The sequence below is a fragment of the Curcuma longa genome, chromosome 11 (genome assembly GCF_044706935.1).
Source record: "Curcuma longa cultivar G26 ecotype Majalengka, Jawa Barat chromosome 11, ITB_CL_G26_1.1, whole genome shotgun sequence".
Classification (NCBI taxonomy): domain Eukaryota; kingdom Viridiplantae; phylum Streptophyta; class Magnoliopsida; order Zingiberales; family Zingiberaceae; genus Curcuma; species Curcuma longa.
Window position 1 is genome coordinate 27,167,723 of NC_133871.1, and position 26,157 is coordinate 27,193,879.

Here is a 26,157-nt window from a genome sequence, read left to right on the forward strand (position 1 = left end):
GATAATGGGTTGGTTAGTATTTCGCTGTAGACGACGATGCTTGACACTTAGAATGCAACTAGCCTTATGTATCTGCATCATTAAAAATATCGAATATCGAGTGTCTTGGAGTCATTACGAGTCGTGTAGCGGGTTGGTTAGTATTTCGCTGTAGACGACGATGCAATTGACACATATTGGATGCAACTAGCCTTGCGTATCTGCATCACGTAAAATATCTGCAGGACTAGTTGAGTTTTATTTAATATTCCGAAAAGACAGCTTTAACAGACGGACATTAAAGAAGATAAAAATGAACAAAATAAAGTGATTAATTTTGCTTAAAATAAATAAAAGATAATAAAAAATCTCAAAAAACAAATGAAAATTTCTTGCATGATACACTCTAAATAGTTGAAACACATAAACATTGATGATGATTATAAACACAGACAATATATTAAAAACATTTCTATCTCAATAATTTCATGTAAATTTTACAGAGTAATTTTTCTTTTTAGATTATTGTATTTCGTTTTTATGTTCCTCATAAATAAATAAAGCCATGCTCGATTCAATTAATAGACAACCACAGGAATATTGAATACGATCCAATCCCAAAATTATTGATTGCGACATCTATTAACTTCCAGTACGACCCGTAAGGTTCAAGTTACATGTATTTAACGTGTGCCAACGGGAGAAAAGTTTTTATCACCAGAAACTCAAAAATGTCCTCGATGTTTGGGGAACCCGTCTATCCATCACTAAAATGCCAGAATTACAGTTGAACGTCAAAAACTTTAGGAAAAAGGAATTGTCTGGAATATTTTCCCTTTTCGTGGTACCAAGTTATCCGTGACTTCTCCCCGTTTGTATACCTGCCTGCCGAAAAGTGTATCATCAGATTAAGAAAAAAAATATACCTTTTGGCAAGTAAACAATCATGTACCTCAAATTTTCTAAACTTTGATCGGAACATTTGAAGCAAATAGAGGAAATGTACTAAGAAATTCGTCCACAAAATTCAGAGCAGACTTTTCAGACAATTTTATCCTGCAAATAGGGAAATGGAATACCCTCAGCTAATTTAATTACAAAGAGAAGATTTTCTTCGAAGAATTCAATTAGAATAAAAGCATGCTTCTACACCTAAGAAATCTAACATTTGGATCACCTCGTTTGAAGCATCCGACTTGGCAGAGGGCTGGAACATCCTGGAATAAGCCTTCCGTTCCTGATCTCGTCTATCAGCAATCTGCAGGCAAATAAGTAATTAAGAGGCAAAGAGTTTACCGATGGCTCTTAAAATAGAGATTAAATACCTTCTTTTTTGCAGCTGCAAGCTCCTTCTTTATGCCCCCTAGAAAAGTGCCAGGTAATCAAATCAATAACCACTATGTAGCAAAGGTTTTATTTATTTATTTATTTTGTACAAGTTGATAAAATTGTAAATAAAAAAATAAGTACCATCATTGGGCTCCAACTCTAAGGCTTTTCTGAAGCTCTCAACAGCAGCATCCACATCGTTAAGTGCTATGTGTGCCTTGTAGAGTTTTAAAGGAATGGTTTGTTTAGTACTAAATTTGTCAAGATTGTAAAGAAGTAAATGGTTAAAATGAAGCAAATGAATGTCCAAACCAGTAACTTGCATTACGTAAACTCATGCAAATAAAATGCCGTTAAGTGCTTGGTAAAATACAAAAGATAAGTATTCCTACATGTAAAGCATGCATAAAACAGACCTCCGAAATACCCATGAAATAACGAGTATAAATATAGAACAGCATATTGTATAGGAATACATACTGCATGATCAACACATGTTTTTGTGTGAATCTAAATATCAACACAGACAAAAGTCAAGCTAAGGTTACAGTCTAATAGTTCATATCTCAAGCAAATGCATGTTCCATATCCAAACTAGAAGAGCAAAAAGGAAGCTAGAATACATCTAAGATCCAAGTCAACTTATCACTCCCTCTAGTACAGATTGTTCAAATGCAGTTACAAACAAAACACTTTAGATTAAATCATTATTACATCAATTAATGCAAGATCATGTAACTACAATCTCCAAAAATTCCTAGCAGACAAACAATACTGAGAATTATGGGTCATTAAGATCTACAGTTTGGTAATCAGCATATTATAAAAAAAAAACTATGTACCATCTCCAAGGTTTGGCCAGTTTAGATATAGACAAGAAAATTAAAATACAGCTTGGAGATACTTGCATAATAAATATGAATCATCAGAAAGACAAGAATAACCTGCCCTTGCCGGAAATAAGCTTTCGCATTCCCCTCCCTTTCCCGTATTGCAAAGTCAGCATCTAATAGAGCACCTTTCAAATCTCCTAACTTTAACTTGCAAGCCTAAGAAAATATGAAAAAAGAAAAAGAAAGTAAATCATCATATAGTGATCACAAGCATAGGACAATTCATAACTCTCGACTGTCAGAAACTGAGAACAGATACATGAAACTTATTCATCCATTGAGCTCTAAGGTCAACCATTTTTTGAACTACCAAATTCAGCAACAATATTTTGAACATTTTAATACTAAGATAATGCATCAAAAGTAAGCTAATCATCAATAAACTCGGTAAAGGTTATTTACTGGAAGTATCTGTACTGTATCCCAGACTGAATATATCAAGCAGAAGAAACAACTGTTAAATGTAAGATATTGGCATATTTCAGTAAATTGATCCTCCCAATAATGAAAACTGTGCAGAAGTCTTTTCATAACAACTTGAATTATTGGAATATGAAAATTGAAAATGAAAATTTTCATGAACCAAACAACAAAACACTTCTTGCTTCTCAAATTCCCTTTCTGATGAAAAATTAAAAGCCCAGTGGCTCTCCACATTTCTTTGGTTAGTGGACTTTTATATGCCCATACGCAATGCCACAATACTAACAATATACTATAATGAACTTATCTTATTTGATGATATATAAATATTATAAAACTAATATATAAAATTTGATTCTAGTTTTATATTATATTAAATAAGATACAAAGTTGGTCAAAAGCATATGCAATTTTTTCATTTTCAAATAAAAATCTACAAAAATCACAACACTTTCGGATTATCAAACAAGATTACAATTTCCATCTACTTTAAAATTGCTATGTTGTCATAACCAAGGTCTGAAATTCGTTCCCAAGTTAAGATTTTGCTACCCCACCCAAACAAGCTAAGTTGGTGTTTCACTGACCCACATTAAGACATGGTGCCAAAGATAGTGATGAGCAATGAGGAGATGAAGGTCAAAAGAAAAAAAAGAGAGAAGAAGCTATTAGCTTATCGTAGTTGTAGTTGCAAATCCTAGTCTAGATTTTATCATGGTTAACTCATGGGAGTATCCCACCTTGTCACCATCCATGTGAAGCCCATGAATCCTAGCATGAAGGATTGGATGTTGTTGCAATAGTGTCAGCTTTGCAAAAGCCTTGCTCAAACTCTCCAACATCATTGTAATCGTTGTCAGTGCATAAAAGCCTCATGAGAACTATCTAAAGTCGTTGCAATGTTCACAGAAGTCACAAGACCTTGTCGGATGTTCACAAGTTCCTAAACATTGAGTACATTTGGTTGATTCGAACAAGTTTGGCATGTCTGTAGGCAAAGCGAGATGTTTTGCCCATGCTATGCTAGTTGGTACATTCAATGGTCATAGCAAAGAAGTTTATAGTATTCTAATAAATAATAATCAAGATTTTCATTTTATAATTTTTAGTTTCTTAAAGAATAAACTTTTGATGAACCAAATGTGGCTTAATATAGCTACAAGTATTTATTTCAAAGAAAATAACTACGTGATGGAACCCTAAAATTAAATAAACTTAAAAGAAAATAATTGAAGAAGAATAGAACATGATTGGTGGTTCTACCTCTCCAATTGATGAGAAAGCAACAAATTAAAAGAATTGCCCAAAAGGTAAAAGTAAATGAAAGTGAACTTGTGTAGGATCTCAAAGGATGAGATCAAAATTTTCCTCAGATCTCTAACGAAGAAACATAGAATGGTCGTTTAGTAACAAATCTATCAATAAAGGATTGAATCACAAAACAAATATTTTCCAGAATGTATCAGTTATCCTCCACAATGCATTACTAGGATTGCAAGAAAGGCAAAATACTTTTAAGCAGAATGTAAACATAAGCAGGACGCTGCCAACAAACTTGATAACGAAATTGCAAAATGGTAAATAAAACAACATAACACAACCACGCCACGCACACTGGAAAAATAAATAAATAATCTTGCACGAATAATTAGAAATCGACTTACAGAACTATTTGTCAATATGATGGACTTTGTCTTCCTCAACAATGAACTCTTCTCTGCCAAATCCAATATGAACAGAACAAAGAGTAAACAATTGGGAGAAAAACACCAATAACAGGTTTAATAGCACTAAATAATTCTTTAAGAGAATTTCTTGCCTTCATTGATCTCTTCTTTTTCCCAGCATACATCCAAGTAGCGCAAAGCTTTCCTGTATTTTCTAAGCGCCATCTTGTAATCTTGTTTCTGCAAGGTTGTGAAAGCAACAATGTTGAAGCAGCATATTAGAGCAATTAGAAGAATCGATATGTCCCGTAAACTCCAAAGGTACCATAGATTGTGGGACCACCATACTAACAGTTATGCAAGCTGGGTGAGGATCATGAAACATCCATTATAATATTCCAAATAAAACAAAAAAAGAAAACTGAGAAGGGTAATTAAGACATTCATTCTTAAACAAAAAATCGTGCTAAAAAACAAATAGCTCGTGAATGAGCAGCAGTATCAAGTTCCACCTTGAAATAGTTGTTTCCAAATATCTTGGCAGCCTCCACAGCATCCATCCACCAAGAAACCTCAGTTGGCTTGCCATCTACATCAATTGGCCAATCAGGGTACGAGTCACCATCTTTGAAAAAATTTGTTACACCGTCATCAGCTTTCTCAGGAAGTTCTCCACAATCAGTAATCACGACATCCATGGTAGGATAATCAGCATCACCAACAGGAGTGTGCTCAATTGAACGAACCACTCCCATGCCCTTAAGCACCTTCCCGAATACAACATGTTTTCCATCTAGATGAGACGTTCGAGTTGTAGTAATAAAGAATTGAGACCCGTTTGTGTTAGGACCAGAATTGGCCATTGAGAGCATTCCTTTTCTTTCATGTTTCATTATGAAATTCTCATCCTCAAACTTAAGTCCATAAATGGATTCTCCTCCAGTTCCATCGCCAGCAGATATATCTCCTCCTTGAATCATGAAACCCTTGATAATCCGATGAAAACAAGATCCCTGAAATTAACAATAAAAATAAGAACGAGTTGAGTAATATGAATAATTTTAAAAATGGTAATATTATGGTTTGAAACAGCAGGTAATTGGCGTTTTCAAACTATAATATATTTCATACATGCAAAAAAAACAATGTTTGGAAATTTTCAACAATGTATGTCACAACTTTTACTCAAATAAGCAAACATCACATTAACTCCAAAGCCATAGTGTTTATGGATTCTGAGTTTTTACCGAAGAAAAGAAAGATGGACCATACAATCACAAGCAAATAGTTTTGTATATGAAAAGTAATATGAAGCAGAAGCTATCAACATGACTTCTTGACTTTCCAAGCATTCAACACCAAACCCTTTGATCCCACCACTCTCTGATCTCTCTAATCATAAAGTTCAACATGACAATCTAAGTAAACCATGAAAAATACCCAAGCTACGTCACGATAGTCAAATGTGGGAAAAAGTTGCCATGGTTTCATGTAAACATGCAAATGTCTATTTTTCTAATTGGGAATTTTTATTATAATGGTATTTTGTTGCATTGATACAACTTTTGTTAAATCTACTCTTTTTGTTGTTCTCTAAATTTTCACAAGTCTATAAGCCACATTGTAGAATTTTTGGATCATATGGGATGAATGAATTAGTTTAACTTCGTTTTGAAGATGGTTTTTTTATGTCTACCGAGTAAGGCATATTAATTTATAATTATCCCCTTACTGTCTTCTTGGTATAAAGGAAAAAAAAATCCTTAATGTGTTTGGTCTATTTAGTGTAGCGTGACTACTAATCATCAATTTCATTTTCCTCCTTCATTGGATGTCCATACTATTTAGTATCAGAACCTAGGGCGGATGGCTAAACATAATAGATCCGACCTCAATCTTCCAAGGATCCATGAACATGATTTGCATTATGTAAAGATAGTGAAACTAAGTGGATAAGTGTGCTTCTCCAAAAGTGTCTTGTATAATGGATTCGACCTCAATCTTCCAACAACTCATGAACGTAATTTGCATGATGTAAAGATAGCGAAACTAAGTGGATAAGCTGAACTTTGGGAATGTTGTTGCTCAAAATGTTCCAAAGCTTCAAGATCGAAATGATAAAGATAATGGGGATAACCCCTTTCATGTTGCTACAAATGAAGTATCACATGATTAAGAAGCTCTTTCCTGACAATGTACTAGAAGATGAAATAAATTTCAATGAAAATTTAATTTCAGACTGAAAATCCTTGATTTTGAAGGATAGAATTCATCTACATCTTTTTATAGATTAGTTCAGCTCCATTGAGTGAGTCTTTGATTACAAGGATGTACCAAATGATCCTACTTGTTATCAAATTTACTAACCATTCTTCTATTTGGTGGGAACATCTCAAACATCGAAGAGCTCAAGAAAGCAAGCTACTCAATAGAACATGATAGAAAATGAATAAAAATTACAAGAAAAATTCTTACCAAAGAACTATTTGCAAATCACTAACCTCAGTGTTGTCCTCTGTTTTGTTGGAGAACGCACAAAGGAGTTCTATCAACTTATGATCAAATATAGCATTTCCAAGCCAATGGAATAAATAGTGTGTTATCTTACATATTTAAGGCAAAAGAGCAGTTTGTCATCAATGTTCAACTTTGTTATTCTTAAAATGATATTCTTATGTTGGCTACAGAAGTGGAGAAACAACTCAAGGCAAAAGATGGCTCAATGGCTTATGAATGTTGGTGAGCCTCAATCTTTGTTCATGGAAGTGTTTCATAAAGCACAAAGTTCCCCAGCCCCAAGACTACTTATCCTTCTAAGCCTGATAAGCCTACCACAATCAAGAGATATATATGGGCATCCATGGAATGTTTCAAATGAAAAATCTATGGTTATACTATTTCATATTATTCAAAAAGAAAAAAAAATCACTATTATAGAAGAATCACTTGAAAAAGAATCTACATATGATGTGACTTCAAAGTATGATGAGAGCTTTAAGTGGGTAATCTCGTGTATTATCATAATTGTGAAACTTTTTTTGCTCATCAAGCTTTGAAATTTTCTCTAATTCAAGATGATAATGATTGTCTTCACAACTACATTTTCCATACTAGAGTGATTTCTCATGGCAAAGTTTATGGTATCATCAATGATGAAGTTGTATGAATATGCAGCTAAAATTATGATAGAGAAATTATGCTCAAGGAGGCGGAGCACCCTATACCCAATAAATTTTTCTTAGCTTCAAAAGGTCAAAGAACTAAAAATCAATAAACATTGTCTTATTGATTTTCCATTCACATTCATTACAAAAATAAAGTATGGCATGGCATACTTTATGCATGATGATCAAAAGAAGGATACTGACTCTTTTGTTAAAGATGGAATAAAGATAACCCTAGACTCTTCCAAACTTATGTAGCCCCAAATCTTATAAAGAATGGGATAGTTGATTTCTTTTAAAATTTTGATTTGTTATGAAATCAGAAGGCTCTAGGAAGGCTTATGTTATTTCTTATTTGAAGAATTGGATCAAATTTCTTCAAGTGTATACTTTTTCCAATAAGCACGACCAGGTGTTCTAAATCGAGTGGTGAATAATTTTTAGTAAAAACATGATTTGTTTACCACTACGCAAGTGAAGTAGTGGGAAAGAATTGTATGATGGTGATACTATAAATTTTGAAAGTGAGCCAAGATGGTCCTTGTCAAACATCTGAAAAAGTGGCAATAGGGAATATTTTGCATGCAGAAGTACAAGCATGCTTGTTCTGGTAGCTAGAATTTTTTATTGTTTTGAAATGAGTATTTGAGTTGCATAGGCACGAGTTTTCTTAATCATTAACTCTGTTTATACTCTGAGTTTGCCTATGTATATAACAGTCTCATCATAGATGTTTCAAATGATGATAGTTTGGAATAAATGAATTAGCTTTTTCTTTAAAGATGAATTTCTTTGTATGTTTAGAGTAAGTTGGATTCCTTCTCAGTCTCTCGAAAGTGGATTCCTTCATAATTCCCCCCTTTCTCTCTTATTGTTGAAATGCTTGTATGAAGACAGCTTCTCCTTGGTGTGGCTGGACTCTCTAGTCTATACTACCTCATCGTTGACTTGATCTTCCTCCTTCACAGTGTTAAAAAGCATCAAGGATGAAAGTAAAGCCTCTTTTTTGTCATTGAAAACCTCTAAAAACACTGATCAATATGAAGATAATGTTCATAGAGAATGTTACATCTACATAATCATTGCGATGTCAAATCCTGGATTATAGCTTCAAAGTCAGGATTTCTGGGCAAGAATTAATGAGTTTCAAATGAAATAATATTCAAATATTCACGTTGTTGAACACCCACAAACAGAAACGATTTGCCAAATCATAAATATATGTGCCTATTTTTTAAACCTAAAATAAAAATAGGCAGAATGTAAAGCTAAAGAATCATTCTAGAGTTGTATTAAAAGATGGTAGGAAGACAAATAGCAAAAGTCAAATTATGTCTTTCCCTTGTTGTATACATAGAATTTAGTTGAAAGAATCCTTCAGTTTTTTTATCACGTCTTATAATAGAGTTAACATACATGGAAGATATTTAAATTTGGTAATAGTTAATTAAAGCCTCAGCGATCTTGATCAAAAACTTAGGCGACAACATATCTACAGCTGAAAAAGGATGGTGTGATTCACACGGAAATTCGCTTTACTATACATCCGTAGATTTACATCCCGTAAACAACCAGATATGAAACTCGATAAGAAGAATAAAGGGGAAAAAAACAAAAAGATCGGGCCAAAAATAAACAACATCGTCCAAGTCTTCGAATATTAACCAAATGCCAAGACTACGGTCAACCCGGTCCAATTTCAAACAAAAAGACAAGAATATCCCCACCAAGACCCCAAGAAACAGGCGACAAATACGACAAATATGCCAACTCCAAGGGCAAACAAGACAGAGCAAGAGAAATGGAAGCAGGTAGCGGTAGACCGCATACAGATAGGTTAGAAAGGCGGCAGCGCTCACCTTGAAGTGGAGCGGAACGCCGGTGTTAGGGCCGATGCCCTTCTCCCCGGTGCACAACGCCCTAAAGTTCTCCGCCGTCCTCGGAACCACGTCGGCGAAGAGCTCCACCACGATCCGCCCCTCCATCTCCCCGCCGATGCTGACGTCCATGTAACACCGAGGATTCCTCTTCCCCTCCGCCGCCGCCGCGGAGTCAGCATCGCGCCCCTCCATCTCCATCCTCGCCCAAGAAACCCTAACCTCAGCTCCGCTCCGAATCGGCTAATCCTCCTCCCCTCGCGAGAAACGGCCGCTCGCTTTACTCAATTCAAACTCACTCGTCAAAAAGGCCAGGAAAAAAAATAGAGGTGCGGTCCTTTTAAATGCATGAACTAAATATGGGGCATGGGTACTCCTCTGCTGCGTAATTATTATGATTATCTTGGTGCAGGTGGTCCCCATGTGGGGACCCATTGCGGAATGGCCTGCGCAAAGAGCCTGCAACAGATTTCTTTAGCCTGGCTTCTTCTGGAATCATCCATGCATTTTGACGTTACGATTTATTTATTCTTTTTTTTTTCTTTTATTTTGCGGTCGCTCTGTTTTCGGTGAAATTAAATTATGGCAGATTTTAATTTATGTTCTGACCCGACAAGCTTATGAAAAGCGCTGCAATTTGTCCTCGACAGGGAAGAGGAGGCCACCAAGGCAGCGAGCAGATTAGCAACCTATTAACAATGTCTGAGCCACCAGCAGATTGAAGGACAATTACGTTGCTAGGCGTAACTGCTTGCAGCGCTCGTATCTTTTTCACTCTGTTTTGTAACGCCCATTGATTCCATACGCAACTGCACGAGACCAACTGCATCCGACCAAAAGGTTACTGAACAATGCAATTACAGGCGAGTTTGATCAGTTAGATGTTGCGCGGTAGCGTGCAGGGCGTGGATGGAGGAGAATGCCGGCTTACAACAGAAGGCACAGTCTGCTTTAACTCAAATTCTTGGCACCGTACGGCTTCATCAACAAACATGAAGGAGGGCAACCACATAGAATTAACCACAGTATGCATTTCAATGGAATACAAGGAAAGAGACTAGTTATCAAATAAGGAAACTCCAAAGTTCCAAGAAACTGAAACTCCACGTACCAATAAAATTCCATGATTCCTCACTCCACCTACAGAATTGAGAAACATCCTACAACATGATGTCTAGGGTAACACGAAATATACTCTAGATAGGTAAAGAAGATTAGGTCATTCTCTGAACAGCTTCCTTTGCTAGCAGCTTCTCTTTGGCCTTTGCTTTAGCCTGGGATTTGGAGCCCATGATTCCACCACCCCACTTCCTCCTGATCTCATCAAATTTGTCGTTGAAGTTGGCCTGAAGAATCTAAAAGTCAGCATAGGCATTCTACGATGCATACAGCTATCACAATCAGGTAAATTTCAACTATTCTATTCACCTTGATAGCTTCAAGGATTTTGCTAAATTCCAATTTGTCTTCATTCTTAACAGTAGTCAGACATAAAACTGATGCAGTTTTCTTATGGACGATCTGTCAACAAATTGATATATTAGGTTCAAAAGCAAATAAGGATATGTTGGTTCCAGTTTAAGGTTTAGAAGATTGTCAAGACTAAAGAGAGGATACTAACCGCTCCAAGACGGGATTTCCCTTTGACAATACAGTAGGGAATTTCCATCTTCCTGCATAAGGCTGGCAACCAAACAACAAGCTCAATTGGGTCCACATCATGCGCGATCACAACCAACTGGGCCTTGTTCTGTGATATATAAGTTGAAGCTCACATTGTCAACATTCTAAATAATAATTACATATTGTTTATCTAGTATTGAAGTTAGGGAGGATAGCAAAGAAAAATACCTGTTCGATAAGGTAAGTGACATGATTGAGCCCATACTTCACGACAATTGGTTTCTTTGACTCAACAGTCTTTCCCTCTGCCTCAGCTTGTGCCCTCTTCAGAAGCCTTTCCTTCTTTGCAGCTCGATCTTCAGGCCTGTACTTCAAAAGCAATTTAAAAAGATTTGTCGCTGCAGAACAAAAATGATAAGTATTAGATTGATCAGTCTTCTTTTAGAGTGAAACCCAATCTAAAACATAAAAAATCAAATCTAGCCAAGAGAAAAATATTTAGAAATAAAGCTAACAGGTAAGTCAAGTAGTCTACAAACTAAGCTGACAGTACAAGAAATATTCAGCATAACACTTGAATATAAGATGGAGACCCACTAGAAATATGAGTAATGCTTTAATATATAAACAGACACGTAAGATTTTTTTCACTGGCAGATACAAAAATGAGAAGCATCCCTGAGAAATCCAAAGAATGAGAATCAACTTAAGAGTAGTTGAGTCCCAACTATTCAAGAGTTTTAATGGAACAAAGATGGATTCAGAAAAGGAAAATAAAAGTATATTATGAGTTTTACTAAATTAAAAGTAGTTCATCTAACATGTGCTAGATCTCAGCTGCACAAAGGCAAAGAAAGAAAACAACGCTTTCATTAGCAAAGAAGACCTCCAAATGATCTCATCTTTTTGTCATTTTCCAACATAAATAATCAAGCTTCCTCATGTGTATCTATATCATCCATAAATTGATTAGTATATAAATTTAAACAAATTTTTCATTAATTTTTTAAGATCATAACATTTCAAACGTGTCAAAATTATAGTATGGTTTAGATTTTCAGTAACAAATTTAATAGTCTATACCCACTAATTGACTTGCTAAGATGCTGCTGACATGGCAGCATCAGAACTCAAACAGATGAGCTACATCATCTGCCAACTCAACTACTATTATTTTTTAAAAAAAAAAGGAAATTAAAGCCCAAAATCCTTAGAACCAAATGGAGGTAGCTCAGGTGTTGGCTCCACTAATTTAGGTATATAGTACAAGTGAACGCACAGGCTCAAGTGGTGATGAGAGTGACACAGAATATTTTGACTTTTTTTCTTAATGAGAGCAAAAGATACAAAACCTTAATGTGACCCATGAAGAAGGTGGATGCGTAGGGCAAGTACACAGAGGAGCAACTGTCTTGTGTCCAAAAGTGCAACGTGAGAAGGTGGAGGAGGAGGGCAAGTATCAGAAAAGCAACTGTCTTGTGTCCAAAAGGACAAGGTGAGAAGGTGAATGAGGAGGGAAAGTATACAGAAGAGCAACTGTCTTGTGTCCAAAAGTACAAGGCGAGAAGCACAATCTCGTGACTTGGGAAGGATTAATAAAAAACCAAAACTTGGCAGATTTTACTTCTTCTAAAATTTCAGTGAAAAATGAACAAAACAAAATGTATCATAAAATGCCCAAAGACAGGATCAAAAACAGAAATATTGTCATTGTCAACTTTTTCATCTCCATCCTCAATCCAATCATATTATCTATCTTTATTACCCTCACTGGAATTGAATTATGTGAAAATCACACTTGCAACCCAATCATTGCCTTGCCCCAAAAAACATAGGGTAGATCACCATCATGAAGAACATCCTCAAACACCTCCAAAATTCAACCCCTGTTGTTATTGCCGTTGACCATCCAACCATAATGCACCATACAGCATTGACAACTGAAACTCTCATAGTCATTGCCGATTTACCAAAAGGCAAGTGTAGATGGACAGGAAGCTAAGCAAAAAAGCATGCATCGTGGGGACTGAGTGTCATGAATTAGCATTTTTAATCATAAATTTTTTTAAAAAAATAATAATTAATAGTTTTTGAGTTGGTAGGTGATGTAGCTATATTACCTGAGTTGGTGTTGTACACATCAATGTCACTTCAGTAAATTAACCACAGATGGATGGCAATGGGTGATAGGTTTGTTAGTGAGATTAAAGCATATTATAGATTTTACAAATTTGAAATATTGTAATGCTTTTCGAAAATTCACTCAAAGCATAAGATAGATTCAGATATTAACCCTCTGTAATTTCATGATTACCAAAGGGGCATACTAACCAACTTACTAATACCAACATATCGTACATTGATAAAGCATTAAAAGTTGACAGTAGCGCGCATTGACATTTAACAATTAACATACTCTAGTAATCTACCAGGCTACCTGCACTGCATAGGCAATTTGATCAAACAAACTACATGACTGAACATCTCTATAGTTGTCTAAGCAATAAAGCAGTTAGCCAGCAGAAAATGGCGAAACGTAAAACAAGTAAACATCTTCATAGTTTTTTTTTACTCCCAAAGTGGCCAAATAACTAATTCATGTAAGAGCACAAACATAAACCCAGGGAAGGAATGATGTTTAACAAACTGATCTTACGCACTTTAGCATAAAAGGAAGTTCGCAGGCTCGCAGCATGCATGCGTAGCAGTTAAAAATAGATATAACGCATTAGCAAAGAGTGAGAATTTAAAATCACCGAGGTTCTTATCCAAAGTCCGCGTGAACTGGTTCAGAGCCGGAGGAACCTTCAGCCGCTGCTTCAGTATCCTTTTCTGCCTCTGGATCCTGACAACCTTCGGCCATTTCACGAACCTGTGCAGGTCCTTCTTCGGTGGCAATGCCCCTCCGATTCCGAACTGTTTCGGACGCTTCTCAAACAGAGGATTCACAACCTTCTCCTGTTGTCCAAATACCACTAATCAGCACCAAGATCCAAATTTCAAACAATACGCATGTTAACAAGAAAGGGAAATTTACATGTTTCTTCTTCGCTGGAACTGGCGCCTTCTCACCTCTTTTTGGAGCCTATAACACGAACAATTACACATAGGGAGTTCATTAATCTCCAAAACAAAGCCAAAAGAATCAAAGCAGAGGAGGAGGACAACAAACCATTTCCTCTCGGCTTGTAGTAGAGACGGCGTCGAGGAGGCGTCGAGGAAGAAACCAAGATGATCCTCTTATAAAGAGCTAGGGTTTTATGTTCGAGTCACGCGCTATGCATGCTTTTTTAAGGGGAAAGGTAGTTGCATAGGAAGGAAAGCCCATGGGTCCAATAATCTTCAAGGAAGCCCAAAAACTCGCTCTGTTTACCTTGAAGGATAGTAGAGGAAGATGTGACTTCCCGTTGCTTGAGCCAATAACTCATATAAATTAAATTGTATCTCGATTTTTTTAAATTTATAATTTATTTAATATTGATTTAATTTAGATAAGTTAGCTCATTTCGTTCTCATTTAGTAGTTGTGTGTCATTTCTATCGTTACATGAATTTTATGAGATTGTTCAATTTGATAATTGTTTTCATATCTCTTTTATTTTTATAATCTTGAGATAAATGCTTTAGAATTCTCATAACGCTATTCACATAATCAAAGTGCAACATATTATTTAGACCAGACCAATCCCAATTAAATATTTAATGCACTGGGACAAATTTAAACAATAGTCATTAAAACATTCACGTTTATATTCAGGGGTGAGTATTTTAAAATCGAACCGAACCGAACTGAATAAATCGAAAATCGAATAAACTAATGCCCAATTAAATATTGAATGCACTGAACCGACAACTTTATTAACCAATTAGAATTTTTTTCATTTAAAACATTCAAGATTTATTATTTATTTTCTTAAAATTTATAAGGATTTTTTTAATTTAATTAATATTCGGTTTATATTTACTAATCGAATTAACCGGTGTTATAACAGAATTAAAAACGATGTTCATTTATTCGGTTTTCAAATTTTTGTAATTAATAAATAAAGATGTTTGTATTTATAATCAATTAGTATTATAATACACATATACATTAAAATGGTGTTCAATGATCACAATTAATGAAAATATCAATATATTAATGTTAAAAATACATGACCAAATAAATATGAATGTTAATATTTTTTTAAATATGTGGTGGATGTGATATATATTGATATTGGTAAATCGTATATTAATATGACTACCATTATATATTCCTTCTAAACTAATTTTAATAATTTTTTAAATTTGAACACAGCTTTATAGCAGCTATTTATTTTAAAATAAAATCATTGCTTTAAATTATCTTTAATATGTGTTTAAAAAGATGCTCAAAATATAACAAATCATATTTCCTGTTGTTTGATGAAATCCTAAGTCAATAGTGAAGTCCAGTGCCTTAGTTTTCGCAAGCCCTCGTTTTTGTGGTTCTCAGGCAATAGACCAGGTTTTATGGTTATGTGAATGGAGAAGTGGTTATGCAATTAAATCAATTTAGATTTGTATAATAAGAAGCTATCTATCAAACTATTCAAAATAGATAGCATCAAGTGGATGGAGAGGTTGGCTACATATGGCAGAATCAAGATTTTCAATGTATTGGTCAAACTTAGGTGAAGATCAAAATCAAATATAGAAAGAAATCAAAACAACCATCCTAATTTCTCCTTCAACTTGATTTAAATTTAGAGGACTCAGGCAGTATATATTGACTCTAAAATAATATGATCCTTGTCTACTTATTGATTTCAAAGGACTAAGATTCTTCGTCTCAGTTAGGATTTTAATCCCCCCCCCCCCCCCCCACTCTAAAAATCCAGTCAAGACATCTTAGTCTCGGCAACTCAACCCAAATATTCTGATCTTCAAGACCACTCCACATCTACTTTATTTTCTTATCTATCGTTTAGCTACACCCTACTTTGACTCACAAACAACAACTGATTCCATAATACATGGCGCTATGTAAATGGAGAAGCGATTTACAATTGTGAGAGTTTGTCCTTCATATGTTCATCATCAAACACATGGTGTCAAGTGAATGGAAAGATTACTAATTGTCGATTTGATTTCCTCATTTGCTCTGACATAGAAATTTTTTTTCAAATAATTATATAAACTTTAAAAAAGGTACATGTCATAGGCTTCTGCTTCTTCTTCCTTTATTATTCTACAATATCATTGCTTCCACTTCTTGATAAGTTTAACTTGAGCATCGAAATGACCACGTCGACCTGTATCATGTTCTCATCTAAATATTATAAGTTTCGTCGTTTTTTGCTCAACTCACATGTTCAGCAATCTTATTTCTTGCCGAAACATGTTATATAAGTCCAAATAGTTCAAAAAACACAAAGCTATACTTATTGTAAAATTAAATCGATTTAGATTGGCATATAATGATTAAATCAATAAGCATATAATCTTCATAGTTTCTGCCCCTGATTTCTTTTTCGTCCATCCCGAGTCGCAATGCTCTGGTCGATAAGAAGCGACCGCGCGCCTGCATGGCCCCAAGTCATGGTACGTAGCCACAGTGGCATCGACAGCTCATGACGTCGCCATATCTGCCCGTAAACCAGTCCTCTGCTGAAACATCTCCATTATTAATGTAACTGTTGCATGACATCTCGGGCATTTCAATAAATTTCATGCATTATTATACCACAATATTATTTTATATTTCATGTTTTCACAGGTCATCCTTTCCCACCACATCCTACAAAAATCTTCGTCTATTTACGTGGACAAATTAATAAAGTTAAGAGATCAAACTACCGAATGCTCCAAAGAATCCCCTGTAGAAAACTTTTCACGTCTTCATCAGTTTAGGACGATCGAAATGTGAATTAAGTAATAATAATGATATTATTATTATTTATCGACCGGCTAGAAATATTTGTGGCTGCACTTTCTCGAATCCGACGGGCGATGTGGCCCTTGAGAATAGTTCGGTGAGACCCACCGACACGCCGCCCAGTTGAGGGATCCGCTGGGTGGGCCGGATCTCGCTGCACGGAACGCGAGATTCAGCTAGAACCATCTCCGCCATAACCACTGCGTACTCGACACGTGTTCCGCGACACAGCTGTCTTGATTTCGACCTCGATCCGCCCTGCCAAACTCGTCGGCCGAAATCGATCAAGTCCACGGGATTTGGACCGAACCCACTAGAGGCCGGTTCACCTGATGTGACGCGAGCACCGTCATTTTCGCTCGTACTGGAACGCTTTCCCGTAACAGTTTGGGATCGATGTGTTCACTGTTACATGGAAGAGAAGTCGACTGGCTTCCAGTAAGCTCGATGTGCTGTGACGTTCCGATATATTTCCAGTATCAGCTAGACTACGGCGTGTAACGTTATATATGTGGTAACTGAATACCCCGTGACGGTCGTTCCCTGAAAAAACCGTGACGAAGTTGATTAGGCTAAACTTTGGTGCATATAAATTGGCACCAAAGTGTTACGAAGGCTTGGAAGATTTAGTTACGATGAAGTAGAATTATTGAAATGAATAAGATGGCGTATCAGGAATCTTAATAAAGTTAAGTCAATACCCTTATTCATTGTAGTCAGTTGTAATTTCTTGATCATAGAACCGACCATATGAGGGCGCTAGAATAATAAATTTCATTTTTTTTACTGAAGAATTGAAATGTGCTATTTTAATTACTGATTAACCGTCGTATGTGCTTTCCGATTTGTCATGGATGACTTTCCTCATGGATAATGTTGATTTATAATCAAGATTTATCATAAATGAATTAAAATCAAATTATGTTATTCTGAAACTCTAAGTAATGTATTGATAACTCTAAAATAATTAGTCTTAATGATAACGAATTTTTTTTTTCATAGTATAGTTAAGGCGTTACGAGGATGAGACCGTTAAAATGGACAAAAATTGAATTTTTGCAAAAGAAATTATGAAACTCTAATTAATGTACTTTTGATTTACCTCCAAAATCATAAAATTAATTGATACTGTTGATAATAGAATATATTTATGTGAAAATATATTGTTGGTTCCATACAATTTTGACCTGACCTCAAGCACACGCATGCCAATTCCTTCTTCTCCTCTTCCCCCTTCCCCTCTATATATACTCACCAAAGCTTTCCCATGACTCCATTGATCAAGAAACATCCTCCTTCTTCTTCTTTCTCTCCTTCCGCCATTTTTCTTCCATCTTCATATTTTTCCCTCCATCGAAAGTGCAATATTAGAGCGTCTCGGCAACAATACGGGGATGGCTTGTGCCGTTGCTTGCACCCTTCTTATATGTCTGGCAGTAATCTATCTCATCGTCAGGATCTCGAAGCACAAGACCAGTAAACAGCCCCACGGCCGCCGCCGCCAGCTCAAGCTCCCTCCGGGCTCCATGGGATGGCCTTACATCGGGGAGACCTTGCAACTCTACTCCCAAGACCCCAATCTCTTCTTCGCTACCAAACAAAAGAGGTTCCAATAATTTGATTTCCTGCAAGTTAACTACCATCCGAATTGTTTGCTTCTGAACCACCATGAACGCATGCATGCATGCAGGTACGGTGAGATCTTCAAGACGCGCCTGTTGGGCTGCCCCTGCGTGATGCTGGCGAGCCCGGAGGCCGCCAAGTTCGTGCTGGTGACGCAGGCGCACCTCTTCAAGCCGACGTATCCCAGGAGCAAGGAGCGGTTGATCGGCCCCTGGGCCCTCTTCTTCCACCAGGGCGACTACCACCTCCGCCTCCGCAAGATCGTCCAGGCCGCCGTCTCCCCTGACGCGCTCCGCGGCATCGTCCCCGACGTCGAACGCCTCGTTGTCCCCCTCCTCCGCTCCTGGGACGGCCGCGAACTCAGCACCTTCCATGCCATGAAGCAGGTGAGAGCTTTCGAGTCGTGGCTTAGCTTTCTTATTCGAAGTTCACGATTGAATCTGGAAAACAGAGTATGACAAGATGTACCGTTGATGTCGCATGCAGTTCCCGTTCGATGCGGGCATCCTTGTTATTTTCGGAGGTCAATTGGAAGATCGACACAGATCGGAGCTGAAGAAGAACTTCTTCATCGTGGAAAAGGGTTACAATTCTTTCCCCAATTCCTTTCCCAGAACTACCTACCACAAGGCGATCCAGGTATCATATCGTCGAACACCTTGTGCACCTTCGTTTCCGCTTCATCCACTGATTTTAAGTTTAAACCAGGCGAGAAAACGACTGGGTGCCATACTAGTCGAGATCATGAACGAGAGGAGGAAACTCGGATCGCCGGCGAAGTCCAACGATCTACTCTCGCGTCTCATGAACTCCGAGGAGCGCCTGAGCGACGACCAAATCGCCGACAACGTCATCGGCGTGCTCTTCGCGGCGCAGGACACCACCGCGAGCGTCATGACGTGGATCCTGAAGTTCCTCCACGACGACCCGAAACTTCTTCAAGCGGTCAAAGTACGTATACCGTAGAATTAATGATCCGGCGAAGAAGTAATCTCGACCTCGATCTGACCTTAGAATGCTCGATTCCTGATCATGCAGGAGGAGCAAATGGCCATCTGGGAGACGAACGAGCAAGGACGGCGATCCCTGACGTGGGCCCAGCTGCGAAGCATGATCCTCACACACAAGGTGTGTGCACCACTCGATCTCTCCTTCTCACAGTTCGCACAAGCACTAGTTCTCTTGAAAAATTCATATTTGTAAGATTAAACAATCTAATACAGGTCATATTGGAGAGTTTAAGGATGGCGAGCATCATCTCTTTCACCTTCAGGGAGGCAGTGGATGATGTAGAGTACAAAGGTATTTAATTTCTTCAGTTGTAGCATTTGAAGTGATCAGGCAAGTATTGATGGATCACTTCTGCAGGATACCTGATACCAAAGGGCTGGAAAGTGATGCCCTTGTTCAGAAATATTCACCACAATTCACAGTTCTTTCAAGAGCCTCAAATCTTCAACCCTTCTAGATTCGAGGTATGACTATCGTTTAATTAGATCCATACAAAGAGTTCCTTTCGACTCATTTATTTATTCTCAAGAGGTGGAAACGTAACCACAGGTTGCTCCAAAGCCCAACACCTTCTTTCCATTTGGGGCTGGAATCCATGCTTGCCCTGGCAACGAGCTAGCCAAGCTAGAGATACTTGTTTTGATCCATCATCTGGTCACCAACTACAGGTATGCATCTTCTCAGTCTGGTTCGAACAGCATGAATAGCGGCTAACCCGCGGTTGGTTGAACTGTGATGCAGGTGGGAGATCATGGGACAGCAAGGTGGTGAAGTAGAGTACTGCCCTTTCCCTGTCCCGAAGCAGGGCCTGGTGGTCAAGCTGTTGAGAGTGTGCAATAGCAGCAGAGCAGAACAATGACATAGCTTGATACCCTCCATGAAGCTACTACTATAGTAGCTAGTTTGTTGAGGCTCCCTGGACAATTTTATAAGTTTCGTCGTAGTTTGCATCACATTCAAAGAGTACCAGTTGCTATTTCTTCTTGCAAGGTTCAAGTTTGAGAAGAAGCTTCTTCAAACACTTTCCAGACTTGAACAGCATATTGTGAAGATAATTAAGGTGTTGTGTAGAGTGAGTCGACAGGTTCTGAACAATTCTAGTGAGAGATAAGTTCAGGTCTCTGGTCAATTCATGAGAGCATTTTGTCAATATTGACGGATGAACAAAGTCTTGAAGCAGATGAGAAGAGCTGAAAATGGGAGACTTGGGGCTTAAATGTATGGCTCAAATTGTTCGACTTGTTGAAATTTGTCTAAAACGATGTCTAAAAATAAATGGTCGGCACAAAGTGTTTTTAAAGTATTCAATTGTAAGTAGAATATTATTCGAGTATTTTTTTTTCTTAAAATACTATTTTACTGATATAAAATATTTAGAGATATTATTTATTTATTTATTGCCATTGGATGATCTAACCTTGTCCTTATCACTTTTTGCAATATAATCGGAGTAGAAATATTGGGATTTGACCGGGATCAATAGAATAGAATATCATAATTTTTTATTTGGATTGAATTATTAAATCTATGATAAATTAAATGAATGCATATTGAAAGATCTATAGTTAATTGTTGGAGGAAACTTATAATCGTCCAATTTCAAATAAAAAATATGCTTTAAAGTTTAAAAGATTTTTAAAATTTATTATTATCTTTTTGATTATTTTATAATTTATGTTATTTTCATTTGCAAAGTTAGGGTTAGAGTTAGCATTTAGAGAATATTTAAACATTTATTTAGTTGTTTTTAAGTTGATTTTTTATCGATAATATTTAGTCGTTTTTTTTCTCAAAACAATGAGTTTTTGAATGTCTATTGACTGAAATTCTACTCAATCAATAGGTATTTAAAAGATTATTTTAAACATTCATGTTCGAATCAAAAATTTCAATAACTTCCACTATATTAGATGCTTTGTTGCCTTTTAAATTGAGTCATCTTATGTACCGATGAAACGTTCTTGAGATTGAATGCGATTATTATTATTGTTATTATATTAATAAAAAATTTAGACTCTTTCATTATGTGATATAAAAATATAAATATTATTAAATGTTATTGTGTTGGAATAGTAGTTAAATTATTAATTAATCTAAATTTATATATGCAATAATGTATATATAGTATTGATAATTATATGTATATATAAATTCTTAATATATTTATATATAAATAATATTTTAAGATATTTATTTTAATTATTAATTATGTATTATAAATTTTTAAAGATTTTTAGTAGGATTATATGATTGTGTAGGGATTATGATTATTCAAATTATGCTTGAGCCGGACTTGGACTCGAGAAACATGGGCTTGATGGTGGAACTTGGAAGGCCCACTTCACGGCTCCGGACCGGTCGGTCTATTATAGTTCGGGATCTACGTTCATCCAGATCACCGACCAATTTGGATCGAATCCACGGTCACGATCGAAGTAATTCCCGATGAAATATTCTATTATCCAGTGGGAGGCGCATTCGTTTCTCCTAGTCGTCGACGATTTGATTCGAGGAAGGAGGTCGGAGCTCCCTCGCCTCGGTGGGCGAGAGACATCCAGGAGGGGGGAAGGCGATGAGCTTCCCTTGCAATGTCTCTCACGAACCCTAAATCCCTTTCTTCCAACCTTTCCTCCGCTCTCCCGCGCTTTCCCTCGCGCCGCCCCCTCCTCCGCTGCCGCGCCGCTGCGGACGCCTCCTCCGACTGGCTCCGACCTCGCGGCGCCCCCCGCGATGGAGGACGCATGGCGGCCCGTGACCCTGGGAGTCGGGTCAATGCGAAGGAGGAAAGCAACGGCCAGAGCAACAGCGGCAAGAGTAAGAAGAGGTGGTGGTGGTGGTCTCGGGACCGGGAGAGCTACTTGGCCGACGATTCCGACGCCCTGCCTCTTCCGATGACCTATCCAAACTCCTCTCCGGTGTCCCCGGAGGAGATCGACCGACGGCTCCAGTGTGACCCCGAGATCGAGGTTTTAGAATGTCGTTGTTTGTGCGTGTGTTTAGGTCTGTAGTTGAATGCTAGAGCCTCACTGGTGCTCGGTGTTTTTCTTTGATAGGATTGCAAGGAAGTGGTGTACGAGTGGACGGGAAAGTGTAGGAGTTGTCAAGGGACGGGCTTTGTCAGCTACTACAACAAGAAGGGGCGCGAGACGATCTGCAAGTGCGTTCCTTGCCTTGGAATAGGTTCGATAGCTCATTACTCTCTTAGATTGTTTTTATTTCCCTTCAGAACCGAATGCATTTTTCCCACATGGCCTTTCCTTGGGATAGGTTTTCTCATCTCATTACACTCTTTGAGATTGTACTTGTTTTCGTTTAGAATTGAATGTATTTTTTTGATGTGGTTCATTGAAACAACCGTAGAGAAGATTGACTGAATAAATCATTTATAAGTATTTATACTTTTCATGCTTTTTTATTGGGCACGGACATGACAGCTTTTTCATTCAGGAAAAGAACTAGGCACAAATAGGAGAGAAGAAACATTTGTCATATGTAAGCAGGAGAAACTTTTAGTTGTCTAGAAACTTTTTATTGTGTTTAAACTGCATAGTATGTTTTTTGGTAGTTTTTTTAGTTATACTTCTCATTTCATTGCAAAACAGAACTTGCCTAGATTCTATTACCTTATGCAACCATTCATGGCTCTTAGTTGTTGATCCCTCAATCATACAGATGCTGATGGGATTTCTCTTCCTTCTTATAATTCTCTTTGCCCATAAAGAAGTTTCATTATGCTTTGACACCACACCATGATGTCTTTTGGTCTTCAAAGATACTTCATCTTCAACAATTGGAAAGACCTATAATATTGAAAGAAAGTGTCAAGAACTAAATAGAATTGACTTGCTCTAGGTAAAGTTTTCTTGTTCTATGTGGGTATAATTTATAGATAAAGAAACAATAGTTTACTGATTAGTATAGTGAAGTGTTCAGAACATTGTGATCATTGCTTCGGCTTCCGATTAGTCATCTTTTTGTGGTCTTTGATGATTTGAATAGTTTTTTTTTACGTGTTCTTGAAACATTCCTTTGGCAACTGACAAAACTTTATCATAGCTCCATGTTGATTGATTCTCAAACAAGCTTTATTATATTGCTGATGATAAATTTATAGAATGTCATTCTTTTGGTTTATAGTACGTAGAAAATGTTTTTTCTGAACTAATAAGAGTATTAGTAACTGTAAGGTATCAGTAGAAGATATACAATGCAATAAATAAATTGTTCATGAGTAGTTAAGTGCAACCTTGTATATGAGAGCAAGAAAATAGGTTAAGATGTTAAATAAAACGTAGGAACACAAGTTTTATACATAGTATAGTAGACAAATTAAATCAAACCACGGTTAAATATATGAGGGGTAAAAAGAGAACAAGTAAAATATAGTCATATAAACCTTGGTATTGTTGGTGATATAATATTAAAATAATTCAACAATATACATTAGTCATCCCAACTATCTCAGACATGATTTAATAACTGTAAAAGATCCATGTTGCCTCATCCAAATAGTTGTGACTTATTGTCTGTGATTACAAGAAATATTGTGATCTTTGTTGGTCGGGAAGCAGGTTTGAAGGACACGGAAACAAGGATTTGTCTTCTATGCTTTCTTGGGTTACATGTCATGGTAACAATGTCCTACTTGTTAGAGTGGGAAGGATTTGAATTACCCTGCAATAGCAGCACCAGTGTAAAGGTAATCATTAGATGGTTAGTGAAGCATTAGGGACCAGTTTTCTCTTGTGTTCCCAGTTGACTTGCTCTTTCAATGAATGGAATTCTCGTTTTTCTATTTGGTTTTGATTGTCTTATGGTCTGTTTCTTTCCATTGAAGAGTCGAGGTCCTTTCATGTCCATTTTTTTAGAAATCTTCAAATGGAAATTAAATATGTTCTCAGCAGCTTCTAAATATGCCCCCAACCTGTTTTTCATGACCTGGTAAGGAAGACTTTCTCAAGGTGCTAGGAATCATATTTAGGAATCCAGCTTGCTGATTCCAGTAAAGAAAACTAGAGATGATAAGAGGCCACCTGTGATGAAACAGAATTTCTGCTTATTACGATTGCCAATGACAAAAAATACATTTCCTGGAAAAGAGATACTCATGATAATGCTTCTCACTTTCATTGCCTAAGATTTGATACTGATGGTTCTCACTGATCCGCTAGCTAGGCTTAGGAGGTAAAGCTAACTCACCATATGAGTGAATTGAGTGATCAAACCAGGAAAATGAGTTTGCACAAGTCAAATACGAAGGGTCCCTTTTCTCCATGCAAGCGACTTAAATTGTGTGCTAAGCAATTAGACACAAATCTGGCAATGAAGAATAGAAAAATTCCTCATACAAACATTGTTGCAGAATAAAAGGCAGCCCGGTGCATAAAACTCCCATCAATACAGGATCCCGAGAACGTTCGGATCACATTGGGTCTATTGTATGCAATTTGTATTGCAAATGCAAGAGGTTGCTTCCACAACTTGAATCTGTGACCGCAACAACAATTTCATTGTTGTGTCAATACTCCCCTTCACAAGAGACTGTTGCAGTGTATCACAGGAAATCCACTAGTTGATATAAACTCATTGTGACTATGATTGGCATTAGTAGTCAAATCCTTGAAAACAATTTTAGAAGTTGAAATATATTTCTTCTTGAAAAGTAAATCAGCTTTGGTACTTTAATGATCCAAACTATTTTACTGCAATAAAATGGTTTCTTTAGTATGAAATGGCACTGTAAACTCTTTAGACAATTGTTTAGTCTAAATATTTTTCTTTTTTTGTTCAGGATATGTCCAGAAAATAACTGTGCGCACGGACATCAATTTGATGGAAGATTTAGATAATGAAAAACCACCTTAATACCTAGCCTTCTGGTGTCCGCAGGCATCAATACTTATGTTTCCTTCAACGAGTTATTTACTGATGTTGGTATTCAAATTTCTTAAATACTGGCTACAGAAGGCACTATTCATTTTTGAGATTTGATATGTTTCTAACTGAAATTCCCAACAACCAACGCATTGGCTATAGAATTATTTATCTTCTTTTCATAGTAAAGAGGCTGTTGAGATTGGACAATACTTTCATGTATGCTAAGCTTGCTAGACAAGCAGTTCATTTTCATAGTAATTCGGCAGGCATCTCACAAGAATTTTGCTTATGAGTCTTGTTTAAGCCTTTAATTTGGAGTGCAAAAAGAAACTGTCTACAGAATATAATTTTCTGGTGCATGTCAGCCTCATGAATCTTTAATTTGGGAAACATGCAAAATTTTGAATTTAAATTTTGTTGACGGTATCACAGGATGATCATGGTACCCTTCCATGTACTTTCATGTTTAATGTGTAAAACTAAAAGTTCCATTTGTTGGTATTTGGAGGGAATTATTCCTCGATGAATAATAGCAACGGTCTGGATAAAATCTTGATCAAAAAGCAAAAAATCCTTTAGAGCGTTCTTTATTATATCAGAGAATTTGTTATAATGGCCTAGGCATGAGTTTTCTAAAAATTGATTGATTAGAAAATATATTTTATTTGGGATGCAAATGATCTTTGACTGGAATTGTGAAGGATGATAATTTAGCTTGAAGCTGCATATGTTGCGCGTGATCAATCACTTGTAAATTGCACATAGAAAGAGTTACGATTTGCATATATTTTTT

At 36.8% G+C, this 26,157-nt stretch overlaps 4 protein-coding genes across 6 annotated transcripts; 2 read left to right on the forward strand and 2 right to left on the reverse strand.

The window, feature by feature from the left end:
- Nucleotides 1-561: 561 nt before the first annotated feature.
- Nucleotides 562-9,627, reverse strand: LOC141840409 (peptidyl-prolyl cis-trans isomerase CYP40-like). 3 transcript variants are annotated; one of them, XR_012602739.1, is made up of 10 exons: nucleotides 9,315-9,627; nucleotides 4,804-5,304; nucleotides 4,444-4,531; nucleotides 4,289-4,341; nucleotides 2,253-2,357; nucleotides 1,450-1,525; nucleotides 1,305-1,342; nucleotides 1,157-1,237; nucleotides 932-1,035; nucleotides 562-864 (listed from the first exon to the last, which is right to left on the reverse strand). XR_012602739.1 is itself a non-coding variant. In XM_074728386.1 (10 exons), exons 1-9 carry the CDS (start codon nucleotides 9,531-9,533, stop codon nucleotides 942-944), a joined length of 1,266 nt encoding a protein of 421 aa, XP_074584487.1. In that variant the 5' UTR covers nucleotides 9,534-9,625; the 3' UTR covers nucleotides 562-864; nucleotides 932-941. The 3 variants fall into 3 exon arrangements, 1 of the variants encoding a protein (XP_074584487.1); XR_012602740.1 differs by having other exon boundaries at nucleotides 562-867; XM_074728386.1 differs by having other exon boundaries at nucleotides 1,146-1,237; nucleotides 9,315-9,625.
- Nucleotides 9,628-10,372: 745 nt separating this feature from the next.
- LOC141840410 (large ribosomal subunit protein eL8y) lies at nucleotides 10,373-14,199 on the reverse strand. Its single transcript, XM_074728387.1, has 7 exons — nucleotides 14,128-14,199; nucleotides 13,993-14,040; nucleotides 13,712-13,913; nucleotides 11,184-11,353; nucleotides 10,954-11,082; nucleotides 10,761-10,853; nucleotides 10,373-10,678 (listed from the first exon to the last, which is right to left on the reverse strand). Exons 1-7 carry the CDS (start codon nucleotides 14,128-14,130, stop codon nucleotides 10,547-10,549), a joined length of 777 nt encoding a protein of 258 aa, XP_074584488.1. The 5' UTR covers nucleotides 14,131-14,199; the 3' UTR covers nucleotides 10,373-10,546.
- A 4,048-nt stretch (nucleotides 14,200-18,247) lies between these two features.
- Nucleotides 18,248-20,369, forward strand: LOC141840408 (abscisic acid 8'-hydroxylase 3). Its single transcript, XM_074728385.1, has 9 exons — nucleotides 18,248-18,459; nucleotides 18,544-18,862; nucleotides 18,963-19,115; nucleotides 19,185-19,427; nucleotides 19,515-19,604; nucleotides 19,700-19,778; nucleotides 19,845-19,951; nucleotides 20,037-20,155; nucleotides 20,229-20,369. Exons 1-9 carry the CDS (start codon nucleotides 18,248-18,250, stop codon nucleotides 20,344-20,346), a joined length of 1,440 nt encoding a protein of 479 aa, XP_074584486.1. The 3' UTR covers nucleotides 20,347-20,369.
- Nucleotides 20,370-21,985: 1,616 nt separating this feature from the next.
- On the forward strand, nucleotides 21,986-25,639 carry LOC141841666 (protein disulfide-isomerase SCO2-like). The gene is made up of 3 exons (XM_074729845.1): nucleotides 21,986-22,453; nucleotides 22,541-22,667; nucleotides 25,279-25,639. Exons 1-3 carry the CDS (start codon nucleotides 22,076-22,078, stop codon nucleotides 25,350-25,352), a joined length of 579 nt encoding a protein of 192 aa, XP_074585946.1. The 5' UTR covers nucleotides 21,986-22,075; the 3' UTR covers nucleotides 25,353-25,639.
- Nucleotides 25,640-26,157: the final 518 nt, after the last annotated feature.